At 32.0% G+C, this 13,982-nt stretch overlaps 1 protein-coding gene across 1 annotated transcript; it reads right to left on the bottom strand.

Moving 5' to 3' along the window:
- Positions 1-1,500: 1,500 nt before the first annotated feature.
- On the bottom strand, positions 1,501-6,287 carry LOC146952931 (uncharacterized). Its single transcript, XM_085707091.1, has 5 exons — positions 6,147-6,287; positions 3,169-5,109; positions 2,773-3,013; positions 1,991-2,070; positions 1,501-1,763 (listed from the first exon to the last, which is right to left on the bottom strand). Exons 2-5 carry the CDS (start codon positions 5,056-5,058, stop codon positions 1,692-1,694), a joined length of 2,283 nt encoding a protein of 760 aa, XP_085563217.1. The 5' UTR covers positions 5,059-5,109; positions 6,147-6,287; the 3' UTR covers positions 1,501-1,691.
- Positions 6,288-13,982: the final 7,695 nt, after the last annotated feature.

The following is a 13,982-nucleotide window of genomic DNA, read 5'->3' as shown; positions in this document are numbered from 1 at the left end:
TAATTTTAATCAAAATCAAAATTTTATAAAAAGACATTGTTTATAATTTACACATGTTAGTGTAGTAAAAAAATGAATAGATGTGCCCTCGAGTCTAAATGTTAGTAACATATAATGATTGATTAAAAAAGAGAGGTATGGACGAAGACACTAAAGATCTAAGTGAAACCGAAAGTTGCGTTTTGAATAATTCTATATGTAGAATTTAAACAATTTATAGTTCATTCAAAACAAAAAAAAAACAATTTATAGTTGGTCTAAATAATTTTTATTTCAACGACGAATGTTTATGAAAAACCCAAACTTTTATATTTTTTATTTGCAGAACCTTTTATTTATAAATTTTATGGGGTTTTTAAAAAATTCAAAAATTTAATACACCAAAAATTGATATTCCATTTGTACAAAAATCTGATATCCCATATCATAGAAATCTATATGTTTTTCATTTTTCGCGTGTAGATTTTTGTAGTTCAAATCGGTGATGATTGACATCTTTTACCAACTTTAGGGGACTCTTAAGAGTTATAGATTAGTTAGTCAAATTTTGTTAGTTGTTAGTTTGTTGGTTAATTATCAATAAGCTCGTCTTCTATACATTTTAATCTCATCTTTCTATCTCATTTTCAAGCTTTTATTCTAAGATTATTAAAAACGTTTTATGCTTTCAAAGTAATTTTCATTCTCCTCCTAATGGTTCTGAATTTTCTTTGCAATGAATTGTGTTAACATGGTTTTGAAAAAAATAAAAATAAAAGAAAATAAGAGATCAATCTGACACAATAAAATAAATGATTGCAAGAATAGTTGTCTTTAAATTAAATAAAAATAATATCTTACATTGATACTGATAAAATAAAAGAGTTTTACCAACAAAACATCGGGACTTTTTTGGTAGTGGCCGGGGTTTGAACCCCCGACCTTGCATATATTATGCATTGTCCTTACCATCTGAGCTAAACTCACGAGGACAAACATCAGGACTTTACCAACAAAAATAAAATACATGAATCTAAATTAAAGCTACCAAAAAAATGTATTTGAGTTAGACATTTACAAAAATGAAATACAGTTTATGCCATGACATTGGAATGGAGGGCAGGGGTTCGAACTCCGTATTCTCCACTTCACACACGTGTGTGGGTCTAATCACTAAACTACTTGACCAAAAGAAAAACCTTGCACCTCGGATACAAATCCAAAGGGTGAGTTTAGAACCCTTCCCTTCTTCATATAGGCAACACAACTGATTTGCTACAATTTAATGCTTCATATATTATATACGCAAGGAAATTTTATTTCGAATCACTTAGATTTTCTGTCCATCCAAGTATTTGAAAATCGTTTGAAATTTTTATTAAGACTAGAGGGTTGGCTTCTTAAAGAAGAAGTTCATCTTCGTTCTTATGAAAGAGATGGTGATTTAGTCGATGTCAGTTCCACAAAAATAACGGTGCTTCAAAAGAAACGGAAAAAAAATGATAATCAAGGAATTGGAAATAAAAAGCGAACACTAATACGTGGTTTTCTTACTCAGCTAATAATGAAGAAATAACTTTAACTTTCAGCTACTGCATACTGTGTCATAATTCAGTGATAAGTTTAACTGTACATAAAAACACTGCCTATGCAATGCAGATTCAGATTCAAAAACCATTACTTCCAAATCATAGATATAAGAGATACCATTTTTACATTTTTCGCAATATCTCTAAACATGATTCGTCACGCCAAGGCTGAAACCTTCCCAAGAGGCTCACTTTCTGCAAAAATGGACAGACAAAAGTACATCAAAATATAGCAGAAGATGTATACATGAAACTCACATATTCATCTGTCTTCGATAGAAAAACATCAAAAGTTGAATTATGAAACAATGCACCAAATAAAACTCTACAATAATCTAGGGAATTGCATCAAAAGTTTATGCCACATCACGAAAATAATCATTAATACAGGAAATTACGTGAACATAAATTTATTGACTTACTTCCACCCAGAAAAAAAATCCTCTCAAGAGAAACAAAACCGTATGCTTTTCCTTGAACTCGGCAATAACTTTTACTAGATCTGTACAATCATGAAACAAATATTTGATAGAGGCCTGAAATCAGATTGAGCATCGAAAGAGTTGCGCTATAATGAGAATAAAAGTTGAAAATCCAAAAGTATAAGCTACTAAAAACCTTGCACAAACCAACCACACATTAGAATATAGACTGAAACGATGTTCTCGGAAAAATCTAACACAAATATAGTGATGATCAGAAATCAGTACCAGTCAGTCACAGAATGAGCCCACGATTAAAAGGTATCATGATCTAGCTCGACTACAGAGAAATCAAAGAATCCTCTACTGTTAAATATTAAGTTCAATAACAAATTAACTCGTAAGTTCATGAGCAAATTACACATATTCTTGCAAAATCCTGTTTATAAATTACTTTTGAAAATCCTGTTTATAATTTTAACAACCACAAACAACCATCACAATATGAAGAAAATATATATATCAGTAGGAGATAGTTTTAGGGTTTTATGGCATGGAAGATGAAGTGTATAACCTTCTCTTCTCTAAAATCACATAACTCAACTAAGTTTCTGGTGGTCCACCCAACACATCGAGAGTTTTGTAATGGTAGCAGTGATGATTGAATAGAGAGCAATGAATCTTGATTGCATATTAAGGATCAAACTTTAAGCTACCATTTTTATAAATGAAAGAAGAAAATTTAAGAAGCCAGAAAAATACTTGAGAAAATATGGACCTACCAGGGTACATATCAAGATATGATTTGCTGAGACCTTTAGAGTGATATGCTTTGACCACCCCCCGCCGTGTTTCTAGATGGCGTTCTTTTTTAGTTTGCTTAGATGCTTTGAGCAGAAGCTCATCATACTCTTCTTGGTCATAAGGCTTGTCAAGACATTCCATAAGTCTTCTCCGGAATTCAGAAAGATCATAAGAAGCCATTTGCTTGTTGTCTTCGGGGTTCATTTTATCTCCAAAACACTAAAAACACATAGCATAAAGACGTGTTAATGGGAGAAAATAAAAATTAATTTTTTGGATTTGTTTCTTTAAAAAATGGAACAGCGTGCATGTTTGTGGACCATTTGCAAAATATGATTAATATAGAGACACGCTGTGAAGTTGAAGACATTTACCGATGTATCATATGTTTTTGAAGAAACGAAAGGGGTGTTTTCACAAATTGGATAAGAATCCAAAATAATCAGATCTGAATCAGAGGAATTATTCTCATCCTCCACATTGGATGTGTTGGTGGTATTCTTATCACGAAAATACTCCTTATCATCATCAACAATCGTCACAGAATTAAGGAATTGTTCATAATCTTTATCAACCTCAAACTGCACTTCAGGAGTAACAAATTCCTGATCGGAAACTGGTGAATTTTTCCTAACACTTGAACTTTTTCCAAGTAACTGATCATCTTCATCTACACCAACACCATCACTAATATGATCAGAAACAGATTGATTCGGAAAATAACTGCAACCTTCTCCTATATCCTCCCTGCCAGTGTTGTTGTCAAAGTTGACGGCAATATTTGAACCACCACTATGATTACTAGCACAATCAGTTCCACTATCATCAGGATTATATGTGGGCAAAAATAATGCATAATCTGCATCCGTTTCATCACTGCCACTGTTGTTGCCATTTGAACCTCCACTGTGATTGCTAGAACAATCAGTTAGAATATCAGGATCATGTGTAGCCAAAAAGGATCGATAATCTTCATCCGTTTCATCATCGTCTTCACCGGTATATCCACTCAAAAATTTCATATAATCTTCATCTGCATCATCATCTATAGTCTGGTTATTTTTATCAATTGAAGCATCCGTATTTCCATAATCTTCATCCGTTTCATCATCGTCTTCACCGGTATATCCACTCAAAAATTTCATATAATCTTCATCTGCATCATCATCTATAGTCTGGTTATTTTTATCAATTAAAGCATCCGTATTTCCATAATCTTCATCCGTTTCATCAACCTCTTCACCAGTATATGTACTCAAAAATTTCGCATAATCTTCATCAGCCTCATCATCTATAGCATGATCATTTTTATCAATTAAAGCAGCCATATTTCCATGACCTTCATCCATTTCATCATCATCTTCACCGGCATTTGCACTCAAATTGTTCACATTACCTTCATCTGCTGCATCACAGTCTATCACATGATCATTTTTATCAATTAAAGCGGCCATATTTCCATGATCTTCAGCCATTTCATCACCATATTCACCGGTATTTGCACTCAAATTGTTCACATTACCTTCATCTGTTGCATCACAATCTATCACATGATCATTTTTATCAATTAAAGCGGCCATATTTCCATGATCTTCAGCCATTTCATCACCATCTTCACCGGTATTTGCACTCAAATTGTTCACATTACCTTCATCTGCTGCATCACAATCTATCACATGATCATTTTTATCAATTAAAGCAGCCATATTTCCATGATCTTCATCCATTACATCACCATCTTCACCGGTATTTGCACTCAAAGTGTTTACATTATCTTGATCTTCATCACAATCTATCGCATGATCATTCTTATCAAGTAAAGCGGCCATATTTCCATGATCTTCATCCATTTTATCACCATCTTCACCGGTATTTGCACTCAAATTGTTTACATTATCTTCATCTGCATCACAATCTATCGCATGATCATTCTTATCAATTAAAGCGGCCATATTTCCATGATCTTCATCCATTTTATCATGATCTTCACCGGTATTTGCACTCAAATTTTTTACATTATCTTCATCTGCATCACAATCTATTATATGGTCATTTTTAGCATTTAAAGCAGCCGTATTTCCACAAGTCATCGCAGTCGTCTTTGTAGCACTGGTGAAACGATTGTACTTCAAACTATCATTCATGGCCTCTCGTCTCCTCCACCGCCTTTCTGATCTTATTCTTTTATCATCAGAATAAGGACTTGTCATTTTCTCACTCATATGAGAATCACCAAGTTCAACCTTGACTAAAGCTCGCCCCATTTTTCTTGAATGAGAATAATATCCTCCTTTGAAAGGGGAAAGAAAAATTCACTGCAAGCATTAACAAAAAACAGAGAAACAGTCAATTTAAGTGTTACAAACTTACAATTGATATGTTACGGAAAATATTTATCCACAAAATTAAAGCACTCTTTGACTTTCATACACAGTCCTACAAGATATTTATAACGTGTTTGAATGATGAAAACTATGTTTTGAGGAACAAAAGGGAAACAATTGCTACAACATGTGGAAAAACATTGGACGAAAAATAAGGGTTAACTAAATTTTTAGTCCCTACAAAATCACACGAGCTTTCAAGTTTAGTCCCTCAAAAAGAAAACTATTCACTTCTACTCTCTATTTCCATTTGACAAAGACTATTTTGAGGACTAAAAGTATCCATTTTTGTAAAAGTTTTTAAAATAAGAACCATTCCTACAAACTGCAATAGTATGAAGGACTAAAATTCCCATTAAAATTTATCAGGGACTAACTTAAAAGCTCGTGATTTTATAGGGATTAAAAACATATTTAACCCTATAAACTATAAGTCTGTGTTCATAAGCTATTATAGAAACTGAAAACAGTTTATAAACATATCATAAACTGTTTTCATAATCTCTTTCAAACAATCTCATTAGTACTTATGACATAACACATAAGCTCAAATAAGTCAAGAGACCCAAATCAGGGTGTGCATGCATTCCCCTTATGTAAAAAAATAATATTAAACAAGCTATCCAAGAGAGTTTATAAAAACTGAAACCAAGGTTTTCATAAGCTATCTCAGACATTATCAGAAGTAAATTACAGTATATAAGCTCAAATAAGTCAAAAGGCCCAAATCATGGTTTGCATGCATGGCCCTAATTAGGTAACAAAAAAAAGTGGTTGACAAAGACAACCTATAATTAGTTTGATTGTAATAGCAAGAAAATACAGAAAAAAGAAAAAAAAAAACAATAAAGGGTGTTACAAATACAATAGAAGACAAGATTGTTGATTCGTGGTGTTGAATGTGACGAGAAACAGTAGAGAAACAAAAAGAAAGAGGAACGGAAGTGAAAAAGTAAAGAGTAACGTACCAAGTACATAGGTTGAGTTTGCAGAGAGAGAATTGGGGTTTACGCTAAAAGACAGTGAATGCGTGGTGAAACCGTGAAACAAGGGTTACTTGTGATTCTGTTTTTAAGAGAAGATTAAGGGACAAATTGATTTGATTTGATAAGGCAACATATAAGCACTTTTCCTTTTATCTTGTAACCCTGGTTACTTGAACATCAACACCCTTTTTAATATTTACTTTTTTACAAGACTCTAACCCGTGCGATGCACGGGTTTTTATAGAGTTTCATATATAAGTATCAGGTGCATATCAACACAATTAAAATGATAATTCATAGTGAACATTGTAATCAAAAGAAAATAATAGACAAAAGTTTGCACCAAGAAAATAATATATGAAACTGATATGTGGTTACAGAAAGAAAAAAAAAGAATAACGAAAAGAAGTTGTTATAAGAAAGGAAAAAAAATAAGAAAAGGAACTGCTATGTAGTAATTGGGAAAAATATAAAAGGAACTGCCAATAATAAAAAAAGTAACTGCTATTGGGAAAGGAACCGCAAAGGTGTTAGTGGCTTAAAAAAAGGCCTTACATATCTATTTTAGAAGCAACAATAATATTTCAAAAAAAATGGTTGTGGCCTAGTGGTAAAAGTTACGAAGTGGTGGCATATGGTACCTGGTTCGATTCCTTGCAAACCCTATTTTTCATATATTGGTTTAAATCATTGTGTGTTTATACTTTGAATTTAAAATATTATGTGTCTACACTTTGAAAATTGAACTCAAACAAAGTGATGTGTTGATTTCATCCCATAAAAAATTGAACTCAAACAAAGTGATGTGTTGATTTCATCCCATAAAAAAGTGAATGTTAGAGTGAAAATTGAACTCAAACAAAGTGATGTGTTGATTTCATCCCATAAAAAAGTGAATGTTAGAGAAAGAGAGAAAGTGTTGAAAATTGAGTGTTATTAGCATTTCTCCACTTACTCACGCAACTAATAACGGGGGCGTTAAACTTTGTGGACTAGCCGGGTGGGCCATACTTGTTGCAACTCCGATAGATTACCGTTATTGATCATCAATCGTTAGTTCTAAGTCATCAGTCTTTAGCTATATCTTTTTTTTTATTAAAAAAAGTCACAATGTTTGGTAAACTTAGCGGTTAGACTAACTTATAAACATGACATAAAAAAATTAAATTTATATTGATCATCAATCGTTAGTTCTAAGTCATCGGTCTTTAGCTATATCTTTTTTTTTTTTATTAAAAAAAGTCACAATGTTTGGTAAACTTAGCGGTTAGACTAACTAATTATAAACATGACATAAAAAAATTAAATTTATTAAAAAAATTCAAATAAGGTAACAGGGTAAAATTAAGAGAAAATTTGATAAGTTGTAGTTTATAACTTAATTGAATTAGCTTATCAAAATAAGTTATATAAGATAGTTAAAACAATTATAAGCTAGTGAGGAAAAAAAAGTTACCAGACAATTTTTTTTTATGAGTTTAGAAGTTATAAGTTATACGACATACACTTAAATGTAGAATTGTCAAACATATCCTAACTTAACCTTAACTAATTAATTAAAGAAAGGGTTAATAGGTCTTTACCTCCCTATAATATAGGTCATTTCCGGTTTTCCCCCTGTAATTTTTTTTTATTTTCCCCCTGTAAAATTTTTTTGTTCTGATTTACCCCCCTAATAAGCCAAACAAAAACCAATTTTATTTTATTTTTTTTAAGAAATTTTCGTTTTTGTTTGGCCTATTAGGGGGTAAATCAGAACAAATTTTTTTTACAGGGGGTAAATAAAAAAAAATATTTACAGGCGGGAAAACCGGAAATGACCTATATTACAGGGGGTAAAGACCTATTAACCCTTAAAGAAATGCTATAGATTTTTTTTTTAAGGAAAGAAATGCATTAGACATATTTTTTGTGTGTCAAATAGTCTAATGAATATAACTCACCTTTTAAGGCGAATAAGTGAGGTGTTTACCCCAATCCCTGCATATAACAATGCATTATCTCTGTCAACTAAGTTATGTTTACGGGAACATAGATATAATTTTTTAACACTCTCTATAACAATCATTCTTTTTTTTGTATAAAATCAACGTGAGCCATACTATTTTATGTGGAAACCATTTTCAAAATGCGAGACCCAGATTGATTTTATCAAATAGAAAAGTGATTGTTAAAGGAGTATAAAAAACTAGTGTTTTTTTTTTTTTGAAATAAAAAAGCTAGTGTTTTTAACACTTCTCTGAAAGAAGTATCAATATTATACCTTTTTTTATTTGTATAGCAAAAAAATTTAAATCAACTAACAATACTTATATTGTTATGTTGAACACTTTCATTCGAATTTGAATTGAAACATCAGAGTTGTGTACGTGCGTTTTAGATTTTATTTGTTACTTCATCCACAGGCAAAAATATTACGATATGCTATTATATCTACGAATATTAAACTTTCTAACTATTTTTTTTTTTTGGTTACATTGCTAACAACAAGAAAAAAGAAAACAGAAGAAAAAAACCCCAAAGGGGGAAACTAAGCTCTCAAGAACAGAGTTGCTAAAGCATCTATCCTCAACAACGGACGGAGATCATCAGGTGGATGCGGGTGCACTAATAGAATATCATCTGAAGAAGCTCTTAGCTTGGCAAGAAAATCAGCACAATGATTACCTTCGCTGAGAGTGTGATGTAACGAAACATTAGCCTGAAATAGAAGCTCCCTAATTTCATGAATAAGCACAACGTAGACATGGTATTTCGAGGAGGCTTCCTTGATGGTATTGATAGCAAGGAGAGAATCTGAATAGCACGCCAAAGGAGCAATTCTCAAGTCTTTTGCAGTGGACAGACCGAAGTAAATTGCTGTTAACTGAGCTTGAAGAATATCAGAAGATGCCGGTAGAAAACCTGAAAAACCTATTAGATAGTAACTTGCACTGTTGCGAATCAAACCGCCAAAACCTGCTCTAATCGGATTGCCAATACAGCTTCCGTCTACATTAAGAATACTGCAGAATTTATGAAAATATCATTCTTAAAAAAAACTATTAATGGAAATATGATCATATTAATTAAATACAAAATTTATATGATGACAATAAATTCGTTGGAAATATATCTAATTTTTCTGTGTTTAATAATAATGAAAATTTTATTTATTTTTATATAAATCTGTTTTCTTAATAAGTAATATTTATTTCTAATTTTTCATCAAAAAATATTTTTTTCTAATTATAAAGTATGTATAAATAATTATAAATATTTTTATAAGAAATAATAATACAATTAAATTCTTAAAAAAAAAAAACTTACTAGGTGTTTGTTTCAAATTCAGAATCACATTCCTTGGAATACATGGACATAAACTGATTATACCCACACTTTATTAATCTGGCAAGATGTTGTGTGGTCTCTGTGGAGATCCCGGAAGGCTCACATCTTTTTGGGAAAGGAGCCGTCTGTGCTCTAGATGCCAGTTGGTAGACATGGTTAAATTCACCTCTTAGAAGTGGTTTTTAGGTAAACATTCTGGTCATACATATTCCCTCTATGAGTGAGATCATGAACCCATTATGTGCTGGCACTGATTGTGTCTTCTGACGAATTTGTATACGAGTTGGTTGACTGAGAGGTTCTGTTCTTAGTCTTACTCTTGTTTGGTTGTATTTGGGTGTTCCTGATAGGTGTTTAGTTGGTTTTTTGGTGTTTGTTTTAGCTTTTGACTTGTTTTACTATGGGAGGGATTATTTTATTTTGTCATCCTTTGACTTGAGTACTTCTTGTACTCAATTTTATATATGTTTGAAAATTTAAATACAACAATTTGAAAATCCAAAACAAACATATACCACCTGCACATCACATTGATGAAGCAAGTACAAGTGTTGTACAACTTGCACATCACATCAGTGAAGCAAGTTCGAGTGTTGTACCACCTGTAGATGGTTATGTCTTATATCAATCAACGATCTTTAAGTTAATGGTGCTCAGGCATTACATTGACAATTTTAGTCCTGAAAAGATTTTGGGACAAAGAGTTTCATCAATAGTTTATAAATACAATCTTCAAGTTGGTACTGGCTCCGAATTTGAGGCTTTAAAAAAAATCTTCAAGAGTGCAGCGGGGAGCAACTGGAACATAATTTGACTCAGAACTTGAGGCTTTAAAAATAGTCTGTCACCATAATCTAGTTTCTCTTGTTGGTTACTTCTTAGAAGGGGAAGAGAGAATTATGGTGTATGGATAAATGCGTAATGGGACTCTAAGTAAGCATATTTTTGATTGGATGGTCAAAGAAATTTCATAATTTTTTTTATCTTTTCATATAAATTTTTTTGACGCAAAAAAAAATATATTTTATTGGAATATTTTTCAAAAATACTTTTTAAACAAATATATTTTTATAAAAAAATATTTTTTTAAAATAAAAATAATATTTTTTTATAAATTTACGATGAACAAAACCTTTTTTTTGAAGGATGCAACATTTTTGCGCTTCTCATTGAGCTTATCGACGAGGTTACGGAGCACGAAAAAAAATTATCTTTTTAATTATATATCTTTTTTTTTTTCATCTTTTTTTTTTACATGCGCATGTGTGCGTGCATGCATGTGTGATTTATAAAAGTTAGCGTGCTATCTTAGTTTCCTTGCATTGCAACGAAAAGCTAACTTTGTTACAATGTCAATAGTAGCAAGTGTATCTTCTTCAATGGTATAAATTGTTTGGTCAATCACACTTTTTAACAAGTCTTTATCCAATCGCATTTTTCGAAATCATGCTACAATATGCCGCCTCTCCTCAGCATGTCTGTCATCCACTACTTTCCATCAGGTTATCAGTTCCATCTACATGATGTCGAAGTTGTACACGTCACCTGGAGGTGCTGCACGGCCTTCGGCTGCAATGAACATACAACAACAATAAAACTCAGAATTCAAAATTGTTGGCTATTTTGGATCCCACTGAATTAATCACCTCTACGTTGTATTTTCTTGGCTATTTTGTAGTTTGTAGGGGATGGATTCAGAACAAGCTCTGTTGTAGCAAATCTCTCACTCTTTCATGACAACATTAAAAAGGACATGAAAAGTGATATTATTGTTTTCCCTTTGTTTAAATGCTTACCGTTCTTAAACAACTCCTGTCGATTGGATGGTGTTTCCAATTAGATGGAAAATACAAATATTGACTTTTGCTATAAAAAAAACAAATATTGACTTAAAATTATGATTAGTAAAACAACTTTCTCCCCGTGCAATTTCAAAAACTAGTATACTAAATGCAAATATCATTTTATAAAAAGTAAAAAAAAAAGATATGTATCAATAAATTTCACAATAAAAGATACCTCTGGCGCGAAATATCCAAAAGTCCCTCGTGCGATTCATGTTCGGATGGAGGATTTCCTGTGTGGAACAAAACATCATAGGCAGAAATCCACGATCTTTTCCCTCGTATCATCTCCGAGGAAAATGTTGGAAGGATTCAAGTCTTTGTGGACGAGAGTACTCTTAGTTAAACTGCCATGAAGGTACTCCAAACCTTTTGCAACATCCAAGGCAATGATCAACCTCTGATACCATGTGAGTGGTTGGAGCCTTTGACCATCCAATCAAAAAGATGCTTACTTAGAGTCCCATTAGGCATGTATAAATACAACAAAAATAATAATATTTTAATATGCATGCACACACATTTTCTTACGCACACAACATATTTTTTGAATTAATTAAAACCACGTCATTTCAACTCTATCGTTGTTCATTTGATAACATGTATTGACAGGTTTTCCATGTGATCATGATTTTTTTTTTGTCTTTTTTAGCACTACCAATTTTGATAGAAGAATAAGTGGCAAGGACAGATTGATTTGTTTCTGTGATCATGATTTTTTTCTTCTTTTTCGACCATAACGGATCCTAATGGAAAGAAAGATGTGATTGACCAAACAATCTATACCACTGGAGAAGATACACCTGCTACTATTGACATTGTAACAAAGTTAGCTTTTCGTTGCAATGTAAGGAAACTAAGATATCACACTAACTTTTATAAATCACACATGCATGCACGCACACGTGCACACGCACACAACATATTTTTTGAATTAATTAAAACCACATTATTTCAACTCTATCGTCGTTCATTTGATAACATGTATTGACATGTTTTCCATGTGATCGTGATTTTTTTGTCTCTCTTTTTTAGCACTACCAATCTTGATAGAAGAATAAGTGGCAAAGACAGACTGATTTGTTTCTATGTGATCATGTTTATTTTTTCTTTTTCGACCATAACCGATCCTAATGGAAAGAAAGGTGGTTGTAGTGCAGAGCATACAACTTCTAAGCTCCAGTTTGTTATTTTTTTTTTGACATGTAGTGGTACAAACATGATATCCCATAGTTAGAAAATAAAATGGTACAAACATGATATCCCACAGTTACAGAACAAAATGTAAGTTTAAAAAAATATCCAAAGGGAAATGAACACATATAGGATTATTATAGTCAATAAAGTTGTTAAAAAGCTAAAAATCAGTCAATAAAGTTGTAAAAAGCTGAAAAGAGTCATTGTATTTTCAAATATACCCCATTAATGGTGATATGTTAAACTAGGAGGTAAAACCAAATATAAGATTTTCACTGTATAAGTTTTCTTATTTATTTAAGATATAAGATATAAGATTTTTCTGACATGTAGCGGTACAAACATGGTATCCCATAGTTAGAGAGCAAAGTGTGAGCTTAAAGCAATATCCAATGGATAATGAAACATATATGATTATTATAGTCAAAGTTGTTAAAATGATAAAAAGTAGTAAATAAAGTTGTAAAAAATAGAAAATTGTCATTCTATTTTCAAATATACCCCACTAATAGCGATGTGTCAAATGGGGAGGCAAGGACAAAGACAAAGATAAGATTTTCATTGTATTGGATTTCCTTATACATTTTATTTTCAAACATATCTCCATTAATGGTGATGTGTCAAACTGGGAGGCAAGGACAAATATAAAATTTCCATCGTATAGATTTTTCTTATTTTATATAAGATTTGTGACATGAATTAGTGGTAAAAACATGGTATCTCATAAATACAGAACAAAATGTGAGTTTAAAACAATAACCAAAGGGTAATGAAACATATATGATTATTATAGTCAACAAAGTTGTTAAAAGCTGAAAAAATGTCATTGTATTTCCAAATATATCTCTATTAATGGTGGTGATGTGTCAAACGAGGAGGCAAGGGCAAAGACAAGATTTATATCGTATAATATTTTCTTATTTATATAAGATATAATATAAGATAAGATATAATATATTTTTTTGAAGAAACAAAAATGAATTATATTAACACTGACACCGTAATTGTCACAGCACAAGGTGTGCCGAAACAGTCATGGGAAGAATACAGTCAAGTCAATCATACACAACAGTCAGTCGATGCCCATACATAAGTGCGTGTTCGACCACCAACTATGAATACCGAATCCAAAAATAACATTACTAGCTTTCAGCCACCACAATGAATATGATTTAACTTTATCTAACAATTGTGGTAGAGAGCTTTGTTTGTTCCTAAATAACCTGTCATTCTGATCATTCCAAATAATCCAAACACATAGGAGCCAAATAAGGTGAAAAAATGATCTCCGCGATTTCAAAACACCAGCATAATGGATAAATTGTGAGAAATGGTCTGATATAACCTGTGATTCAACCCTTCAACTCTGAGCCATGCCTGCACTAGCGGCCAAAGTGCACCATAATACGGACAAATCAGAAACAGATGCTTCAAGTCCTCAGTATGC

Source organism: Medicago sativa, chromosome 1, assembly GCF_051527215.1.
Source record: "Medicago sativa cultivar Bolivia chromosome 1, Bolivia_mono, whole genome shotgun sequence".
Lineage (NCBI taxonomy): Eukaryota > Viridiplantae > Streptophyta > Magnoliopsida > Fabales > Fabaceae > Medicago > Medicago sativa.
The sequence above is the reverse complement of the archived record's forward strand: the minus strand, read 5'-3'. Positions and strand labels throughout refer to the sequence as shown.